We start from the raw sequence: 22,151 nt of genomic DNA on the forward strand, positions 1-22,151 counted from the left end.
TTTATTAATGTCTCGAATGTTGGGAGTTCGATTATATGTAAGGTTAAATTTGTGAATGGTCCTGTGTCGTGAATTACTGTAGGACCTGTCCGATAAATTTCACATCAAGTTCAGAGGGACTGTTCGTTTGCATTTGCAGTTGAAGAAGAAATATTGAAACAATAATCAAATCTAAGAGGTTAGCTGCTGCATTTAATCTTGCTGCAAAAATCAGTATATATAGTTCTCAAGAAAGTGATCTTTTTTGGTAATTTGAGAAAGGCAAAAGTGCATTGGGCTGAGCTTTCTCGCTTCTCTATACAACATTAAGTATATAATTTTTTAGTGCATGCTATCCGAGTAAAGGGTTGTCGTTTTCTGAAATCAATAAGTTGAGACATGAAATTTTAAAGAAAAGGAAAAAGAATTCAGGTGGTCAGTGATCATGCTGCCGAGAAGGTTTCCAGATCACAAGAATCCGAAAAGACAGAGAGCAAAGCCTCACGGGTACAGAAAAACAAAAGACTGTGCTTGTAGCCTGTGAACCCGCATGAGGTCACAATCAAACCCGTGATCATACCCCCATCATTCCATCCGCTTCTAGAGAGAGAGAAACAACTTTAAATAGAATCTAAATCCAACAACCTTCCCTCTGCCTTCTTCCAACTCCCACCAGCTTTTTCTCTCGGCTCCTCTCTCCTTCTCTCTCTAGAGAAATGCCGGGTGCCCATCAAATTCTCTTCATTCTAATCCTCTCATTGTTGGTGAACTCAGGCCTCACACTCCCACACAGTAAGGGCCTTCGACCCATCCCCCGTCACCAACAGCCGGCTACCCCACAGGGGATGCCGTCTCCTGCCACAAGGAACCAACAGATAGAGGAGCAATTCATGATGTGGGTAAGGTGGATGGACACTCTAAACCACTCCCTCTTTGAGACCGCCATGAACAAGGTATACCCTTCCTTCGTGCTCACTGTCGACAAGAACCCCGCCGCCGGGGACTTTAGGACGATACAGGCCGCCATCGACTCCTTACCCATCATTAATTCAGTTAGAGTAATCATCAAAGTGAATGCAGGGATCTACAAGTAAGCATCAAGTACCAACACACTCTCTACTGCTTGTATTTGGTATTTTCATTGAGCTAATTCAGTTCTGTGGTAGAGGGTGACTGTGACTCGGACAGTCTGCATGTGACATTGTGACATGGGTTGAAGTCTTGCAGGCAGAGCCACAGATTAGGACCAAACCACAGCTTCCCCTGCAGATGCACACTAAACTGACCTCCCAACTATTACCAAGTCATTTGCAAGTATCTTTAGATGTTAGAGATGGCGGAAGGTGAAACCAATAACTCTGGACTCAATCCTTAAGTATCATACAGGTCAATTATGAGTAGTGAAGTGAAAGCCTGCCCATTGGCACTGAACTTCATCAGGACAAAACGCTGAGCATTTTTGGGACGTGTTTGATAAGGACACAAACAGTGCATGCTCACCATGCTTTTTTGTTGTTTTTCAGTTTCTACTTCCCCTGATGCTTTGACCTTATGGCAGAAATTTTTTCAGACTGCAAGTTTTGAGCTTTAGGCCTCTTTCAACTTAAAAACGCGTAGAAGCTTTACTTCTAGACTGATCATCTCTTTGGCCGCATAATGGAGCTACAGTAGTGCATGTGGCCCCAATATAATTAAGCTTTTGTGATCATTTCAGGGAGAAGGTGAACATTCCTGCAACCAAGTCATTTATCACCATAGAAGGAGCAGGTGCGGACAAGACGGTGGTGGAATGGGGTGACACGGCTCAGACACTGGGGTCAAATGGGCATCCCATTGGAACCTTCAACTCTGCAACTTTTGCTGTGAATTCTCCCTACTTTGTAGCCAAAAATATTACTTTTAAGGTGAGTGCTACATCTCATCACTAATTCTACATATTAGATATGGGTTCTATACTGGAACTTAAAGGCTCGATGCTCTTAAAAGGTTGGAAAGTGGCCATCAGGGAGCTCATAAATGGGCGGTCACAAATTGATCAGCCAAATGCATGGGAAATCTGCAGACCAAAACTTGATATATTGCGCCTGGAAATGAAAATGCTATCTTATACACTACCAGCTCAACGTCTTCCGTTTTGTAGAGTAGTCTCATCACTGCAGTTACTATTCTGGCAGTTCCAGATGTATGGTCCATGTTACTGGGTGACTCAATCATGGAATAACCAGGTCCCAATTCTTACCCTGCCATACCCATAAGCAATTTCAATATTAAGTTTGCAGAGTGCTCTCGTTATAAAAGAAAGGCCAATATTCTAACGCCAGTGTGATATATTTTACTGCAAATTTCGAAGTGGGCCAGTTCGTTTTGACGTTCATCTGCTTTCTCTCATTTGCTAATTACTTAAGATGGTCTTGCATGAACCCGTTCTCCTTGAGGAGCACTCTCCAACAAAAGCAAGAGAATGATTCTTAATTGCAGAGAGAGAAGGCCCTTGGAAGATGGTGGAACTACGTATCCTCTACCATCACCAAATAGGGGGGAAAAAAGAAGCATATCTGCGCGTGCCTCTTCTTGATCTTCTTTAGGAAGCAACGCATACTGCGTTTGGTGACTAGTTCGAGTGCAGTCTATTGTTTAAAACAGAGAAAACCAATAAATTCTTGTTCTGATTAATGAATCGCATATTTTAGAAAGGTTAGGTATCGTTGAGTTTCGTGGCAAAAGCCTTTTTATAGAATTTGTGAAATTTCATTATTATATTTTTGTATCCGTCTTTTCCTAATCATGTCCTTTCAAGTTTCAACCCACTTAAGCATTCTTCTTTTACTCCCTTTTCTAGGCAAAGGTTGTGGTTCTAGGGCATTAAAAGACAAGGACGAGAAGAGATTTCATTGTGGTCCTTTCACTTTGTAGTCTCTTTGCTTCCAGCGCTTCAGTGAAGTGATTCCCTCTTCTTTAAAGGACAAGACCCTCTGCCATCCTCTTTGAAGTTGGTGGGGTCAGTATCTTTATGTGTCTTTACATTATGATCGACCATGTAATCGTCTTTTGTGTCTTTGTGTATCTTTTTAGCCCACCGCCCCTTCAGAGTGTAGGTTTTAGTACCTGTTCCAAACAGTAGACTTCACAGTGCTGGCATGAAAACCGTATTTTCTGAAAAGCTTTGTTTGCAATGGTTTCCACCGCAGCCTTTTCTCAAGCTCGTTTCTTTTTGTTCCCCAAAAAACTTGAAATCAACCTTCTGCTTTTCTGTAAACAAGGCAAGTTAATCGTTCATTTTGAATAATTAGAGTCATTAAAGCTGCCATGGAAAGAACAGATTCTGCCTTCGATTCAAGGACTAGGTTGAACACAGATAAAAAGATAGCATGATTTTGGAGTAGATTGGAAAAAGTAAAGCTAATTATAGTTGCATAATGAACTCAGTTAAAACAGGAAGAAGAATAAAAGCCAGAGAGGGATCAACAGTTGACAAATTCGAAAACAAAGATGAATCTAAGCACTCGGTCAGATTAATTGTTTTTCTGGCATTTAACGGAGGCTAACCGGAGCGCCGGAATGTGAATTTGGCAGAACACGACGCCGGTTCCGCCACCAGGAGCGGTAGGCAAGCAGGCAGTGGCATTGAGGATCTCGGGGGATACAGCTGCATTTGTGGGCTGCAAGTTTCTGGGTGGGCAAGACACACTGTATGATCACTTGGGCAGGCACTACTATAAGGACTGCTACATTGAGGGATCTGTTGATTTCATCTTTGGCAATGGCCTGTCTCTCTTTGAGGTACTGACCAATTGCTTCTCTCTCCCCTATAATTGTTACTTAAATCATGCTTAAGAAAAGGTAAAGTTATAGAGACACCAGCCGCAAAAATGTGAATTTTATGTGAAATACTGTTTATCTGAAGATACTCCTTTTATTATCGAAGATACAAATGGTCTTTTAGATATATTTTAGTTTTTGCACTCTTGGTCCGTTTGTTGTAATTTCCCACATACTAAGTGCTTGTTTGTAAAACCTCAAAAGTTGAGTGGCTTTTGTAAATTTTCTAAAAGAAAGAGGAAAGAGGTCTTGTTTGGTTTTATTTCTTTTGGTTTTTTAATTGAGAAGCCGGAAGATCGGTGATTTTCATGTACTTTTTAGCCCGTGAAGTCTTAGTACGTTTCCTGTTCTGGGGGGATGAGAAAACCAGTGACCAAGAAATCCACAGGCTGTAGGGAAGGGTGGATGGTTTTCATGAGAAAACACATTCTTGGACAACTTTTTTACTGAAATTCTCAATGGAGATTAAAATGGAATTCGTGGTTGAGATCCATACATGATCCCTTTCTGAACTTTTGGCTTAGTCTCAATGAAAATCTGAGCCATGAAGTATCTTGAACAACAGTAAGGCCCTCTTGTAAAAATATCGAGAAATACATACGACAGTAAAAGAAAATAGATCACTCTATCTTTTCCCTCTTCAGTTCTCTCTCTCTCTCTCTTCTAATTTACAGAAAGGAAGTAGTAGTGGTCTTCTTTATGCATCGGAAAGGATACAGAGAGAGAAATAAAAAGCTACTAAGCTCCTCTTTTCTGCCACTTCTTTCCTCCTTTTATGTAGTTTCTTTTGAGCCTTTGACAAGCTTCTTTTTCAACAGAAAAAGTTACCCTTTCAACCATTCTTTTTGGACTGGGGGCAAAATAAAGAGCCTTTCTTGCATGATCTCAGATTTTATATTGTCTGCCAACAGTCTTTTCATCTCAACCTGATTAGCATGAAACAAAATAAGGGTCTGCATAAAGAACACTTCTAGTCAAAGAACCAAAAACTCACTTGCATAATTGGCTTAAACTTTTTCAGTTTCAAAATTTTAACCTTTTCTTCATATTTGGGAAGACATTGTAGTTGTAGAATTTCAATAAACAAAAAGAGAAAGAGAGACATCAGAACTACCCATGATCTAAAATTGAACAGAAAGTTGAAGAAGCTAACTTTCTGATGTGCAGGGCTGCCATGTACATGCAATTGCTCAGAACTATGGAGCTCTCACAGCGCAGGACAGGATGAGCCTGCTCGATGACACAGGCTTCTCATTTGTGAACTGCAGGGTAACTGGTTCAGGTGTGGTTTTCCTTGGGAGGGCATGGGGCACCTTCTCTAGAGTCATCTTTGCCTACACTTACATGGACAATATCATCATCCCCCAAGGCTGGTATAATTGGGGTGATCCCAACAGAGAGATGTGAGTACCCCGCCTTATACTGCACCATTTAAGGATCTAAGCTGTTAAGGGCTTCATATATTGTTTTCCAAACACATAAACCCTAATTCAGATCCAAGTATGAAAAATAAATTCTGAATATGAGGCCTGGTTATTCTAGTTGGATCTGGATTGGGGTTTGATCAGTCTCGTTGTAGTAAATCTGGACCAGTGACCGGTCCAGATTGACTTTGAACTTGAAAATCTGATTGGGATTGCATAAAGCATGACCAATTTCAGGATCTCCAATTGATCTTCCTGAACTTGGTAGCTTTTTCTTGTGACAAATAATTCACATGTTTTCCTAGTAGAGTCACATGGGTACTGATTTGTTTTCTTTTTTTCTTTTTGTTGGTTCCTGCAGGACTGTTTTCTATGGGCAATACAAGTGCCTGGGGCCGGGAGCAAACTATGCTGGCAGGGTTGCTTGGTCAAGAGAGTTGACAGATGACGAGGCCAGACCATTCATCAATCTTAACTTTATTGATGGCACAGAGTGGATCAAGATCTGATCTTCAGTTTAGCTAGGCTCACACATTGTAAATTGGTGCCAAATTCAACAACATCCCATTGTCCATGACCTTAATTCATGAATCATTGATAGAGAAAGATTTGGATTTTTAACTTTGTGAGCTCTCTCTTTCTCTCTCTCCTTATCACAAACAGTAAGTGCTATGTTGAAGATCAGATGGATCGACTTTTATGAGCCTTGTCCCTCGCCAGATGGTTGGGCCGGTGGCTGTGAGAGACCAGTCTCTGGTTCTTATGAGTTCCTAGCATAAGCCTAAATATGCATAGGCCTAGAAGTAAGGGCTCAGCGGCTGGCAGGTGAGTAATAGAGTCCGGCACTAGGTGCGGTTTTTTAGAGTTAGAAACCGAAAAGGAAAAAAAAAAAAAAAAAGCATCAGGGTCCTTTGAAAACAGAGCTCACCCGTCTAGGTTCGGTCCAGAAATTTAGACCTAAAGCGAGTCGCCAAATTCTCAAAGGAGGATCCAATCAATTAATTTATATCTAAATTTTAAAAAATTTCACTTGTTCTATATAAAAATTTTGAAAAATGATAGTAAAAAATTAAAAACTTTCATTTGGCCCCTCATAAAAGTTTTTAGCTCCACCTTGAATCCTATATTAATTCCATGGGACTAACTTGCATAACAGTGTACTGCTAATTTGAAAAGAAGAGCAAGTATGCCTTGTCCTATATTAGCACAAGTAAGTTCCTTCCAAATTCTAAGCAGACAAGACCTTTCAATGACGTCAAAATGAAAAGGAAGACATGGAACTCTCACTTGTCAATAAATAAGATCTACGACACAGCGGGTACTTCATTGACTCCCCATCCCAAGCCCATAACGACCGACGTTCGAATTTTCAAATTTTCCAGTCATTTTTCTCAAATTTTTAGTCGAAAACCCAAAAAATTACCCACCCCCAAGTAAATAGTTTTCTTTTATAAATTTTCCTTTGAAATCAGTTGGCCAAAAGAACAGCTCAAACAGGCGAGTTGGGGAGTTATGTTTTTGTATCAGAAGAGGGGGATACCGACACAGCTTTTGATCTTGAAGACAAAAAAAAAAAAAGTTAATGATCATTGGAATGGAACTTAACAATCTAATATAAAAAAAAATCAGGTAAACTCCATTAAATATTAAAAAAAAGTAGAAGAAATTTATCACAGTAACGATCTTATTCCTCCTGTTTGCATGTTGACACGCGATTGGGAGGGACAACTGTTAGAATCAAAGAACTATGTCTCCTGGCGTTGAATTGGTTGCACAAATTTGAATCAACCTGACTGGAATAGTGTGTCTCGGTCTCCTCAGTTTGATTTTGAAGCGTCAGGGAGTCCAGTGGCAGGTGACATGAATCCACTACAAATTTATGGAGTCCGTAGCCGCATTAAGTAGATAACGATAGAAAGATTCTATTCTAGTCTACCTTTCCAAATCGCAATAATAATAATAAAAGAAAATAAATAGCCTCAGATAGGTGCTTGCTTTTTCAATGGTGAATAACTTTCAAAATGTATCACAAATTTCTAAAAAATGTTAATGCGCCATTGCTCCTTTTTTTTCGTCTTGGAATTTTGCAACTTATTGTTTAAAGTGTAAACTGACACTACCAACCCACTAAATTGTGCTAAGTGGGCTCTGCGGCAATGAAGTTGGGCTAAACGAAACGCTTATCGAACTTGTTCGAGAAAGATCGATAGTTCAAGTAGTAGTGGGCTTTTGATGGCATGAGAAGAATTTGAAGCAAACTTTTCTCCGGCTTATGAAGATTGAAGCACTTCATTAAAGAAAGAAGTTAAGGTCTCAGGAGTCAGGACTGAGTTTAATATTTTTTAGAAAATTTCACTTGCTAAGTTGTAAAGTGGGTGAAACATTTCCTAAAAAGGAAAAAAAAAAGGTCACCTTGTTTACCATTTGCTTCTCATTTTAGTTGAAGAAAGACATATTTTTGTACCAATAGTATGTCTTTATTAATTTTCATAGCCTTGGTGCAGTAGTCATAGTCAAAATTTTTACAACGGCCTCAAAAGTCATCGAGGGATTGGGTTAATGGTCAGAACGGGGATTGGTAAGCAGTCAGTTTTCGTATTATCGAAATACCAAAAGTAGGTCATGTACCCTTACAAGAACAAAGGGCTGGGTGGGAGATTCGACTCACCTTTGGGCGGTAAGATGAAATATTTTTCATGCTTCCCCAAAAAAAAACTGCTTTGAAGCCCCACAAGGACGTATCATCGCTAGTCAGAACTGTTGCTATTCATAAAATCTTGTGCAGTTTGATTATTGTGAATGTGATGCCTTTGTACTCATAAGTGGGACCATTGTACTAATTGGCGGGCATCGGATCCATGCTACCCAAAAGCACAATCATGGGTCTTGCGGGTAAGCTGAGGACAAGGTTTCGACTTTCATCTCGGAGGTACGATGAAATACCCCTCTTATTCACCATCAAAAAGAGCTATACATGCATCAGATAAGTTAATCAAACCTTAATTTGCTTTCATAATGCAAAAATGCACAAAAACAACATGCATGTGGCATGCCATTTCAGGATTGCAATGCTCTCATATTGGCATTCAACACAAATATCATAAATGGTAGAAGATTTGAGCCTGGACAACCAACACGCACTACAAGCCAACTGGATGCCCTAGTAACTAGGAAAACCAGGATTCCATTTATAGGTACCGCTGCTTTAAATACTACAATTTTAAATGAAGTTTCGATACCAACTAAAGAAATTTCTTTATCGCGTTTTATTCCGCACTGCCATCTTCACCAGATATCCCTACTATTTCTCCAGCTGAAGCATTGGGAAATTGCACCTGTATTTATTTTCACTGAAAATTGTTTATTACATTTAATTTTCTCTGGACATCATCTATTCCCCACAATTGACATTTACAACATGGCCATAAAAGGACTGCCACGATAGCGGTTAAGTGCTGTTTGAGGCTGCAGAAACAGTTTCTCTATTTTTACGGACCATTTTATGTCATGTCATAGAGTCATGCCATTCAGGTTATGTTTTTAGAGTTTGTTTGTTTGTGTTCATATATATATATATATATATATATATATAAAAAGAGAGAGATTGAAATCCCCCAAATGCCTTGAGCTCTGTTATTCTATACATTATGTTGGTGTGATTAAGAACATTGCTTGATAGATTGAGAGGCCCGAGGATTTTTTCATCAAACTTAGATGGATATATATATATATATATATATAAATAGCTACTAGAACCTCATTATCTAGGTTATTGATCACAAGAAAATCGTAGGATGGGAATAAATTGTAGATATAAAAATAAAACTATTTTTCAAGAGTCTGAAATATACCCTAAAATAGAAATTGGGTTATGTTAAGAAAAACCATTTTTTTCCCTCTTCTTTTTTTATTCTCCTAATTTGATAGGTATTTCCAACTTTTACAAATGTAGTTTTACTTTTATATTTGCAGCTTAATTTCCACAATCTTTGAAATCAATGACTTCATCTCTCCCATTTGCAGCTTAATTTCCACAATCTTTGAAATCAATGACTTCATCTCTCGCATGTGAGAGTGTTTTTCCGTCGTCAAGTTATTTAGAAGAAGATGATGAGCTTTTCACGTGAAACCATGCCCGGCTAGCTTGAATGCGGACACTGCTGGGGGTAGCAAATGAGTCAGATCCTTTAATTGGTAATAGTGTTGACGAAAACCACCCTACCTTTAATTGGTACCAGTGTCGACTTGTCAAACTTTCCGGCACTGGATCTGATTCCGGCCGGCGCACCACCCAATGTGTTTATCTGTCTCTTTCGGAGCACTTTGCTTTCATAATTTTCAATAGTATTTCAGCAAAAAGAGCTTCCTATATCTCGGAAAACTGAAAAATGAAGAATAAAACTGTACTGCATCACTCTTGGCGGATCATTCTTGGGGAGAAGAAAGCGATCAGTCGATTAGTGGTTCTGCACCCTCATCTTTTTTCCTTGGAACAGTATACAAATTTATGCTTTAAATACCAGAAAAATACTGGAGCCAAACCAATTAACACACATTTGAATATATTTTTTTCATTTTCGGTCGATCAGAAATATCTTTAGACGGATCACTGAATCACACTAATGATCTTGCGTACTGTGTCCTTTCATTTTCACTTCCTCTTCACCGATAAACAGCTTCAATTGCAATTTTTCATTTCAGTATGAAGTACGAACGGGAAGAAAACATAAATCGAGTTTGAATTCAAACGAAGTTATGACTATGCAACATTAACTGTATTTAAATAATCAAGAAATTGTCAACTCCGTAGCAAATTCAGTGCTACTAATTTTTTATGTGAAGCTCCCTCAGCTATTCACTCATGTTTTTTCAACTTTGCTACAATAAATGAACTACCATCGAATTTATTGTGTAACGTTACGTTAAATTCTTTTTTATGTTCGAAACTCAGATTAAGTGAGCGCTCCACTTTCTGCAGAAACAGAACCTCGTATTTCTTGAATAAAATATTGTTTCAAAAAAATATATATTCTATTTTGCATGACACTGTATTGTCCCGTTCTTATTGGATCATGTTCTTTAAAAATTCCCGCTTCATTCCATGTTGGATGAAGGGGAATTAAGTATTCGAAATCGCGTTTTGAATTTGGTAAATCGGCTACAGTAACCTATTATTTGGATAAAAACAGTACTGTAAAAAATGTGGCAGCCTACGCTTGTCTGCAGTAAACAGTAATCTTTCCCCTAAAATTCAGGCAAGGAGGTGGTCCCTGTTAATTCAAATGGGGAGCCATTGATTATTATAAGTGAATGTTGTGTTCCTATTTCTTGATGCCAATCAACAAAACCATGGCTGTTTTAGAGAGAGAGAGAAGAACAGAGATTTATGAATTGTGAAGCTTGGGTGCTTCTTGTCATGTTTTTTTTTTTTTAGATGTGTTTGAATAAGGGTGAGTGGTTCATTTCACACCCCTGAGAGAGGCCACCGCCCCCTCCCCTTTTGTCTGCCTCCCTTGTTTTATACAGCATGTTTTGGGACTCGCAGTGACCACTATAAGATTCAAACACTAGTCTTTAGAAGAGCCGTTGCTTCCATGAAAGCAAGTAATTATTCAAGACACATTAAGAAAGTTCTTCAAGTTGGTTGTTTATGAACCCATGATGTATTTGGATCATGCAACTCGATTCGACGAGGGAACCATAAAGATTCGAGACAATTAATCGGTAGCTGCAGATCTTATCTTGACATGTGCGCATCCTCCAAGTGAGTAGGGTCTCCACTGCTATGGAGAAGTCCGATGCCTTACCCAACCTCTTCTCCACGTAAGGTACATGGCCTACTTTTAGTGTCTGCTCACAATGCTTCAACTTGTGTGTCAGTGACCCCCTTTTTGAAGCGTAGAGTTTTGACGCTTTGAAGATTCGAAACAAAGATTGGCTGCCTAGAAGCTCCTACCCCGTTTGTTGCGCCAACCCCTCTTTTTGAATATCTTGATATATTTTTTAATTAAAAATCAGATCTGTTACTCGTTTTATGTAGTCAGCATTGGTCCCCAATAAAATAACATAGAGGAGAGTTGAAGTTGGCGTTGCGAAGAACTCTTAGTAGAGTCTCAATATTGCAGGTCCAGGAGCAGTTGGTACACCACCGGCTTGGCCATTATCCGGTGTGAGATTCAAATTCAAATCCAATTAGTCAACCTGTTTAGTACTCAAATTTGAATTTCGCAGCTTGTTCTTTTATTTCCCGGATCCAATCCGACAGCTTCTCAGTCAGACAGATACTGAGTCTAATAAATGTGAATTTGAATCCAACTTGCCGTTTTGTGCATCTAAATGCAAACCTTCCTAAACTTCTTGGTCAGAATATACATCCGGCCCCAACCCGACCCATTTACATCTCATGAGAATAGAACTGATTCTTTAATTAAAATTTGGTTCTATCTGATGCTTTGCAATTAATAAGTTGAGCAACAAAAGTTAGCTAGGTCAGTTATAGATAGCTTAGGCCCTAAGGACTGAGCTAGGTCCAACTTAGACCAATCATTAGGTGGCGGAGACATGGATTTTACCAAAATAACAAAAGTTTTAAATGACCATGGAAGATGGTGGCACCCCTTTGCCTTTTCACATTAAATATTAGCCACCAAAAGTGTTGGTGGAGTACACAAGGGCATCCATACAAAACCCCAAATCCACACCCAAAAGGCTAACATCATGGCCTTTTCTAAATGTTTGTTCTTTCTCCAAGAAATGGTTCATATTGTATGTTGGGTGAGCAGGAGGATTACGGGCAAGAGCAGAAGCCCTTCTTACTTACCGTCACCTTCAGGGTCCAAAGCTTTGTTGGAATCAAATAGTGAGATATCTACGTGCTTCAACTGCAGAAACTCATAGTGCCAAGAAGGACCGCTTCCACAAACATGTGAGAAAGTGGAACTTTCTTAGGTTTATGAGAAAAACCACTTTATGTAAGTGTGTGCCAAGGTTGAGAAAGTGCAGCCTGGGAAAGTTGTTGCAAGTTGAGAGGTTTCATATAAAGTTACCCGAAAAGGTGGGTGATGGGTCTCAGCGAACTTGTTTGCTCTAATTATCCAAAAAATCAAAAGTTCTTACACTTACTTTCTCATAATTGGTGGTATGATATATGATGTTCATAGAAGATGTGGTATCTTGCATATGTTATGCTCTTGCCAGATTATATAATTTTTTAGAGCTGGACAAGGAAATCGCCGAGATCTTGGGAAAAAATTAAAAAAAAAAAAAACTAGTGATCAAAAGGTTCAAGACTATGATCTTGATGAATTGTGGTTAACTGACGAAAGTGCTAATCTATGTTTCAGTTGGAAAACTATGATAAGCCATTGCCTATCTTGGTTTCGCAGCCAGCAACAATCGTGACTTATTATTTTCTTCCAAATTCTGATCATTGAGTTGAAAGGCTCTTGTGAGCTACAAGGATACAATTCACTTACGATCAAACCCTCTTGATGCTTAATTAGTGACAGAGAAGAAGCACAAGAGCTCATGAAATTGAACAAAGAAACGGGAAATAAGACAAATTTTTACAAAGAAGGACCGTTTATTGCCTTGTCACCAGCGAGTTTGAAGGGAGACCAGGTAGTCTCTATCTAAGCCCCAGCATGGGCTTGGCTCGGTAGACCGATCAAGCCGATTCACTACAGTGTTCTTGAAACTGAATGGTTCTGCGGCCTGGGAGGAAGATCTCTGCATTCTGACGCCACTCAAGCTTGCTCGGGCTTCAACTGCTTCTTGAAGAGACAGCCTCCTCTTCGTGAGCGGATCTGGCCGCTGCTTGGGAGCGCTCTGCGACCGGACCTTAGCTCGAGACGACTGAGTGTTGGCCATGTAGTTGGGGCTGTTGCTGTATCGTCTTCTGACTCCATCCCCACAAACGCTCTTTGTTGGTGTGGATCTGATGTCTTGCATGCTGGACTTGGAGAATCTAGGCGTGCTCTGTGCAGTGGAGAACCGGCACTCGTCGCCTGGTATGCTCCAATTGAGGGACCAACTATCCGGCACAGAAAGCCGGCCAGGAACGGGCATCAGTGGTGAGGAAGCAGGGATGATTGGAGGGTGATAGGAACATGCCTCGAAAGGCGGGGAAAACGTGAATGATTCGGAAGCTGACAAATTTCTCCGGCGAGGGCGGGATTTTGTCCGGAAAGTGTCGATCTCGACAATCTTTGGACTCTCCGGTCCATTTAGACCGTTCTCTATCGAAGCAGAGATTCTCCTACTGTGGATGCTCGGCATGTTCTCGCTTCTTGTTTCATCAAATCTCTCCTGAAATTTGAAATTTGAGGGATAATTCATCAGTAGCAACATACCAACAAAGTATCATTAGTACATTTGATCTGCTAAATGGGTAGGGAACACAGAGCAACCCACTTATTCAACACTCAATTGTCACAACCAAAAGAAGAAGCAGATAACTCACCATTGATCGTCGAGGACAAGCTTCGTGGAGAAATTTGGGGTCCCTAATGTGGGAGGAGCGCGCTTGACGCAAACGCATTGTAGCTTGAGCTCGGAAGAGCGCCTGCATACTGTGAAGTGTCGCAGCAGCTTCTTTCCTGACCAGGTAGCCACGAACATGTGCCTGTAGCTTCACGAGGCCTTTCAAGGCTCTGAGTGCCTTCTTTGCCTGCCGTCACCAGCGTAGGAGACGTCAACAAAATCAAGCAAACGTGAATGACAACAGGAATGCATAAACAGCTGTCATCATCTTCACTAGTCAGGTCAACCTGGCTTAAGGTATAGTACCGTAACCACTAAAGCGGGAAGCAAAAATAGAAAAAGGTTTGTAACCAGAGGTGAGAAATAACAAGATTCCATTGTGCAAAACCAGCCATTGGTGTTCTTGCTAACAGAGGCTAAAGAAAGTCCCAGTAATCTTTGCCCCGAAGCCACTTAAAAATTTTGAATTCAAATTGGTAATCAATATTTCAGAAATGATCTTATAAATAACCCTTGAAAGGCGATTTTATTCGGTCGTGATGATCAGTAAGGCCGACTGTTCAACGTTATATGAAGACACCACCGGCACACATAAGATTAGAGGACGGAAAACGGCAAAATTTTTTTGTACTGGCTAGAATTTTCCGGCGGAAAGGTTGGATATTTACCATGTCCTGTCCTGACCGTCCATTAGCGTAAAACCCCAGAGGAAGACCCCTTTTCGCAGTAGTAAAAAGAAGGTCAGAAACTAAATTGCATGGTAACGATGCCTTCTTTGGCTTACCAGGTAACCACGAAACATGGTCTGGATTCTGATGGCTGCCCAGTGTTCGCGGCTAGTACCAGTAAACGCCGTATTCCGGCTGTGGCTGGTTAACCTGACTACCGCTGCAGCTGCCTGAGCAGCAGCTACAGCAGCATCAGCAGCAGCTGCAGTGGCAGCTGCTACTACTATGGCATGCTTGCTCTGCTCCTTCTCTGCCTCCGTGAAGAACACATCACGGTAGGATTGAGCCCATCCCTCGGAGACAATGGGCACCGGCGGCACCGCCCCTGTCCCTTTACTAGAAGGCTTCCCAAAGCTCCACCTCCGCTTCTCTTTCCTGTCAGCCGTGCTCTTCTCCGTGTCCTTCTTCCCTCCCCATAGACTCCTCAGCCACCTCGTTGCTCTTCCCATTCTTCCTCAAAGTACTCGAGTTGATGTGAACCGAACAAGATGCTTGAACTCTACTTATCCTCGGTGGCCATCTGAAGTGTCAAAGGAACACGGTGTTAACTATCCGATGCTAAGCAAAAGCAAAGAAAACTAAGCATGAACAGGTCGATTTCACAAGCTAACAATGCGTAGAAAGACAAAAGAAAAGTTGAGAGGCACAGAGACAGGGAGCTTACAGTCTAATGGAAAGCAAAGGAAAGCTAAGTATGCAGACTAACCTGAAGGACAAGAGAAAAGTTGAGAGGGAGAGGTTGCCTTTTGTAATCAAGCATGATTGTGGTCCTTAATAATTTGAAATAGTAATATTTTTTTTTATGGTAGTGGGTGATGGGTGCGGATTGGATTGTAGCAGGCTTAGGAGCAAATGCATAGTCATTTGTATATTTAAAATGAAAAGAGAGAAGATTTGGAGTATCACAAAGCAGCGGGCCACATGGCATACCAGCCTTAATTTTTTCTTCTTTTATTTGTTTTTGCTGTTTGTGGCAGCAATTAAAATAATAGAAAGTTTGAGATCTACCAGCACCAATTAAAGAAACCTTTTCTTTCCAAAAAAATGAAGGAGTGATGTAATAATAGTCACTTTATGGATCAATAAATCAAATCAACCAACACCATTTTGGGGCAATCGGGACCCACGCATAAAGGATTCAAATTTTATCAAGCCCCAGCTAAGGCTGACAAGTGACACCAATATGGGCAGTCAAAAGGCTTCTTTTTTTTTTTTTTCTGCCGCAACTTCAAAACCATGCCGAGCTTATGGGCCACAGTACCGTGTGCTGCCATTAATCTTGCTCCTCTTGCACAAAGAGGTTGGACCTACAACCCAACTCATGTATCATTTCAAATTTTACTTGCTTTGATCAACGGTCCCATCTTAGGGGACAGGTAAGAACACAGTCGAATCGTCATAACAGAAGATGTCTGTATATTAGCTTGTAAAGGGAGACCCAATTCAAGCCAAGTTGTTATCTTGGGCAGTGCAGCATCAGTTTCTGAGTTTGCTAAGGGTGCACCTTCCAAACAAAAGCTAGCCAACTTGGTAGCCGGAAACCGTGCACCTGTTCTGAACCAACTTGACACAGGCCAGGCCACGGTCTCGACTCGAGTTCAACGGTACCCAAACCTCAAGAGCCAATGCACCACATATCTAATTGATTCCTTTCTTGTTTCTAGGCCTTGAGGAGAAGATCAGAGGATCGGCCCGGGGTCGAGCTCGACTTGACATTATAGGTTCTGCTCTGCTCAACTATGGCCGGCCCTTCTCGCGCACGGCCACCGCGGTGTAGACTTAGATCGAGCACGGAGTGCGCAATTTGGTCGATCCCAAAGACCAAGATAAACGATCGGTTCGACAATCGGAAAAGGTAAAAACGCATCTCAGAATGATCGTCACCCGATCACACGACGATCTCTCTGCGTAGATCATTCGAACTTCGAAGTCTCTCGACAGGGAAAGAATTCACACGCATGTGAACGAACGAATTTCCTCCAGAAACCACAGCGAGAGAGCATTGAGTTTTCCTTCCAATCATGGATTACTGATTCGCACAGATAAGTAGGAAAATATGTGATACTCCGACCGGTCATATTCCGGCTCTGATTTGATTAGGATGTGCTACCAATGACAGAAAAATACAACTAAAATGAACACAGAGAGAAAGAAAGAGAGAGGAACGTACCAGTGCTCTAGAATAGCTTGCGATGATGATGGTGGTGGTGGCGGGCGCAGGGGTGATGGTGGTGGTGCTGGAGGTGGCAGAGGCGGCGGTGGAAATGGTCGGTGACGGTTTAAATGAAGCAGAGTACAACCTATACCACTCGAAGCCGAAGCAGAGAAGGGCGTGAATGAAGGGGACAGTGAGGAATTAGGGTTTATCACATGTTTGTCCTTGACTGCAGCGTAAAGAGCCTTAATATATATATATAAAAATTTTCCAAACTGCGTTGCAATTTCATGTGTGAGATTACTGCAAATAAACAAGAGGCAAGCACGTGGTCGCTAGAGAGAGATGGATGATTTGACGGAACTGCCCTCCGCAACTTAGAAGATCCAACCTTTTCTAGGCCAAAGATGAGAAACGACTGTCGCTACTCGCTCTATCGGAGTAGCGTTTGCGAGAGACTCTGATAGCGCTGCAGCAACAGCGACAGATTGAGGGAGGATAGGAGGTTTATGTCCATTGGCCAAGGGTTTAGTGACGGCTGCAGCCTACCATATTCCCCCCTATACCTTTCCATCTTACCCTAAAAAAGCAAAGCTGTGACATGACACTTCGACCATGTCCTGCTCATTTGAATCAATCAGCATCTTCTCTCTCTCTCTACATATATTTATATATATTATGTTCAGTCTTTATATGTTCACATGAAAAATGAAACTAGGTGATGGGTTTGTCTTATATATGGGTATGTTTTAAGAAAGAGAGAGAGAGAGCAGATGAATGGAATCTGAGTCTGAGCCATGTTCAATGAAAACTGGGTTTCTTGCATCTACTTTAGTACCTGAAGTAGGCAGGTTTGACGAACAATTGTACTGACTTATTCGATCTTCGTTTACAGTTGATCACGGATGTGTCATGCATGTAGGGACGTGTCAAACTCATCGATGCATGACTTCTTCTCATGCCTGAGATTTTAGTTTTCTTTCTTCTCCTGTTCCAGATTTTCTTTTTGATGGATTCAATGGTAACTCAAGATTCGGCGAAGCTGAGACTTGTTCAAAACTGTCGTAACGAGAGAAATTTTCTGGATCTTCAACAAGATTTGAACGCATCCCTCTCTCTCTCCCATATCAATGAAGCAAGGAAGCGGTCAAAGTGGGGGGTTTCCAAATGCACCCATTTGCCCAAAGAGTGGGATATTCAAGAGACATTCGTTCCATGGAGCACAACGCAGTACCCCAAGTTCCCAAGATATCCCACATTTCTAGATAAACATGATGAACTTCAATTCGAAAATTTCCCAGTCTTCGAAATCAATCGAAAGAATGGAATTCCAGCGGTCCCTGATTTTCCGGAAGAAGCGGTGCGCGTTAAAGAAAAAGCAAGATCGAAACAAAAAGAAAACCCCTTAAACCAGATCCTGTTCTCACTAACAGTGACACATCAAAATCAGGACTACAAAACTGTCCAAAGCACAAAACCGGCGGTGCTCTTCAGTAACTTCAAGATCTGCCAACAAAATATGCAAATATTATATATCTGTATCATATGAAAGATGGGTCCAGGCCTTTCCCTCCAATGCATTAACCTTTTTCAAATTTAAAGAGAGACAGAGAGAGAGCCAATAATTTATGGAGCAAAGAAGCCAATAATTTATGCCCCAAAAACAGCTGCTGCGCCGGTAAGAATAAGGCCAAAACAAGGGAAGGAGGTGGTGGAAACGAAGTAACTCATCAGGCCGAGCAATTTAAATCAGGTAAATTCCTTAATTTCCCAACGGTGAAAGGACAGTTTGCTTGACCACAAGTGAAAGAGAGAGAGGTATCTCTTCTCTTCTGCTGCTGCAGTCTGCAGAGCTTCAACAGAGCCAAGCACAAATTCCAACCACCGCCCCTTGAGGAAATTATTTTTTAATCACCCCCAAAAAAACTGCTCCTCCCAAACCCCAAAAAATCCCCTACCTCATCCCTTCTAAGGAAATTTATTACATGGGTACCTGGATTTTCTGCTGAATTCGATGTCCTGGTGCCAGTTTTCGAAATTTCCGATACAGTGCTGTGCATTTGAAGCAGTTATCCATAGAAATGGAAACTTATGAATAAGCAAGAGTGGCCCATAATTGATGCATATTTGAAAAATACTATTTGGCTCCCCAACAAAAAAGTTTTGATCACACTAACATGCCATAAAATATACATTGGCAACTAAATTGGCTTATTTAGCAGATTTGTACTTATTAACGCCCTACCTACCTCAATTGGAACTGTTTTGGCTTCCTATCAGTAGTCATCAAAATTTTGACAAAAAAGGGAATTAAAAACAAATTAAGTGATTAGCAATTCACAGAAATCGGCAAACATTATTCCATACGGAAAACAAATTGATTTGCCACTAATTCAATTTAAAGAAAAAATTATGTCTAAATTAGCATATTGGCAGCATACTTATATATATTTATATTTATATTTATATTTATATTTATATTTATATTTATATTTATATTTATATTTATATTTATATTTATATTTATATTTATATATATATAACACATACACACACATTAGATAATTAGCTCTTGTAAGAGTATTTGTTTTGGAAAATGTTATATCTATGGTGCTGCTCTTAAGAGTTGGCACTAGACCATGAAAATGGCGTCGAGCATATTATATCTATGGTGCTGCTAGACCTTGAAAATGACATCGAGCATACCTCAGTCGAACCAAGCTCAATAAAAAAATTTATTAATTTTAAATATATATATATATGTGTGTTTTTATTTTTTTATGATTGAATCGGATTGAACTCGAGTCCAATCCAATTAATCGGGCTTAAACCCTATTAAGTGATAAATTTAGACATTTTGCAAAAGATCATAAAGAGTATTTATTAAGTCAGGGTCTTGGGCTGACGCATGCATGCTATTAAAAAGGGTTTGGTGTCCTGGACAAGAAATTTCAGTGAAAAAGGAAGGGACATGAAATTTCAGAAGAAAAGGCGGTACTGACAGGGAACTTTTTTTCTTTTCTTTTTCTTTTTTTTTATCCTTTTCTGAATTTTTTAATATTTACATTTGGGTTTAGAAAGGGATGATGAAGCAAGGATGATGCAACCAAGGCAGGTAAAAGGGTGGAGAAGAAGTACGATTCAAAAAATTCCCTCCTTTCCTTGCTTCCATCAATCAAACGCATCAAAAACCATATCCCTCCCTCTTTCATCATCATCATTGAACAACTCGTCCTTCGGAACTCCAACCCCATGCCCTTCCAAACGACGCCAAGTCCAACATCTTCCCCCCTTGTCCGGACCACCGTCCCAAATCTCGGTAACCTTGTGGTGATTGAGATTAAGATTATATCGGGATAAATTAAGCGGTTTTTATTTTTTTTATTTTTTTTTTAGCTAGAGAAAAGTGTGACGAATGAGTATAATGTACCTGAAGAAAGTGAAATTTGAAAAAGGTTTTGGAACGTGAAATCAAAAAGTTAATAATAGATGATGTTCAACTGGGAGTTCGCGTTTGAATGCCATGATAGAGTAACCACAGTCGCCTTAATCACTAACCTTTTGACATGAAAGCCCCATGTAAGAAGTTGGCGAACTTCCAGTTTTTCAAACACTCCTATTCATTGTATAACTTCACTATGCTCTGGATTCCAGTCCATAGGAATGAATCATAGAGAAGAGTTGCAGAGCACAACCTAGCAAAAAGAAATCAGAATTTCTACAGTAAAAATTACACAATTCTGTAGTGGAAGAAACCCCAATAGCTTTCATTGTGCTCAACTGTGTCACTGCAGTAACCTGCATCAATGAATTGGGTAGGCTAAAAATAAAAACTGAAATTTCAATAGTCATCAAATGGTTAAAATATTAAAAGCATGTTGTCGAAAGCACTGTAAACCGTTGCTAAAAATATCTCAAACAGTTTTCGCACTACAAACTCCCACTAATGTTTCTGTCACAACTATCTTTCGGGTATAGATGTTCAATTTTGAGACATAGAATGATATCTAGCATCCATCAGATTTGAACTCACCCCCATCGAAGTTATTGATTTACTAAAGCTACCAACCGATACCATATTGGGTCTTTAGTTGGATATCTATGGGATTAACCCTATGCAATAACTATATATATTTACAATATTTTAGAGCAAAAGGAGATGGGGTCTGAAGTGGGTATGGGCGGTCGCTTGGGACCGGACCGATTTGGTGCATCTCGGGCTGTGGCATCGGTTCTTTCAAAGTCAAAACCCCCTACGGTAGCGTAGTGTGTAGCAGAGTAGATACGTGGGTCTGCCACTGCTTTTGAGGCCAAGTTGGTGGTGGTGAAGAGCGGAGCTTCGGGTCACATGCATGTAGTTATCAAAAGCTGCATGGCTGGGTCTCACCTGCGCCCGATGTACGGCCCCTCGAACCTTTTTGCATTATATATTATATGTTCACCCTGTTTGATTGCCTCACGTCATAGCTTATAGCTAGACACCATGTCACACACACACACGCACAGAGGGGTAAGCTCAAGCTATTCAAATATGTCATCTACAGTGGTCAACTTTTCTTGGTCGATTGATAGATTATACATGTATCTGTTTCTGTGTTTAAGACGTCTTGTCAGTTTGATAGGGCGTGAATGACATTTTCTGTGGCGTCGAGAAGTAGAAAGAACTCAGGTAAAGAGAAAGTTGGCCTCTGCATAACTTTTAAGTATCAGTTTTCATTCAATCCACTGTGGGGATGTCCTCTTTGGGTGGAGTCCCTTCGTTCTGGGGCACATCATCTACACCATCAAACACGCCAAATTTTCCTTTATTTACGAAGACCAGATTCACCAAATATTACCACCAAACTTGTCGTCCAACATTAAGTTGCACTGTTTTACATCAAGCTACGTGCATTACAGTTACAAACGCGTCCATGCTGAGAATTTTCGACATGACAGGTTGTTTATCAATAACATTCCTTGAATATATGCTCGAGAAAAAACTTCATCATCAGATTCAGTATTAATTTAGGTGTGAAATTTGGTTTTTTAATGTTTGTTTATTAATTGAATGTACAAGTTCTTTCACTATTCTGAAACAGTTATACTCTGCAACTGGTGGAATCTTCCTGTACGAGTCGTCGAACCCGAGAGGAACTGTGTCTGTGGGAATCTTCCTGTTCAGCTCCTGATCATCAGTTTCCATCAACGGCGGAAAACCCAAAAAGCATAAAATGAAAAACACAGAAGGGGCGAGCATTAATCTGAGCATTCCGTCGAGCAATAAGAACACATATAAAAGAAAAGGTTGAGCCTCGCTCAATAAAAACTAAAATGAAATGAACAGCACATAGTTGGTGCTACTAGTAATATACAAACAACTCATTACTGATGATACTGTACAATACATTGCATTGATACACTAATCGAAACTGTTGAAAAGAAATTGATTTTGATTGAGCGCAAGAACTCGTTTTAGTTACGGCGACTGAGCAAAGCGCCGCAGATGTACTCGTTGACCGTCAATCCAAGTTTTGGCCACAGCCCCAGAGCGTGCAGCAACGGCTAAGACCGCCCCCTCCCTTT

General features: G+C 40.4%; 2 protein-coding genes across 3 annotated transcripts; one reads left to right on the forward strand and one right to left on the reverse strand.

The window, feature by feature from the left end:
* The first annotated feature begins 623 nt into the window (after positions 1-623).
* On the forward strand, positions 624-5,843 carry LOC116248289 (probable pectinesterase 53). Its single transcript, XM_031620995.2, has 5 exons — positions 624-1,069; positions 1,694-1,883; positions 3,553-3,759; positions 4,966-5,201; positions 5,584-5,843. Exons 1-5 carry the CDS (start codon positions 696-698, stop codon positions 5,729-5,731), a joined length of 1,155 nt encoding a protein of 384 aa, XP_031476855.1. The 5' UTR covers positions 624-695; the 3' UTR covers positions 5,732-5,843.
* A 6,781-nt stretch (positions 5,844-12,624) lies between these two features.
* LOC116252788 (protein IQ-domain 26-like) lies at positions 12,625-16,795 on the reverse strand. 2 transcript variants are annotated; one of them, XM_031627332.2, is made up of 4 exons: positions 16,602-16,795; positions 14,488-14,951; positions 13,684-13,890; positions 12,625-13,529 (listed from the first exon to the last, which is right to left on the reverse strand). In XM_031627332.2, exons 2-4 carry the CDS (start codon positions 14,878-14,880, stop codon positions 12,816-12,818), a joined length of 1,314 nt encoding a protein of 437 aa, XP_031483192.1. In that variant the 5' UTR covers positions 14,881-14,951; positions 16,602-16,795; the 3' UTR covers positions 12,625-12,815. The 2 variants fall into 2 exon arrangements, with proteins under 2 accessions (XP_031483192.1, XP_031483183.1); XM_031627323.2 differs by lacking the exon at positions 16,602-16,795 and adding an exon at positions 15,096-15,138.
* Between the last annotated feature and the right edge of the window lie 5,356 nt (positions 16,796-22,151).

Source organism: Nymphaea colorata, chromosome 1, assembly GCF_008831285.2.
Source record: "Nymphaea colorata isolate Beijing-Zhang1983 chromosome 1, ASM883128v2, whole genome shotgun sequence".
In the NCBI taxonomy this organism is placed as follows: Eukaryota; Viridiplantae; Streptophyta; class Magnoliopsida; order Nymphaeales; family Nymphaeaceae; genus Nymphaea; species Nymphaea colorata.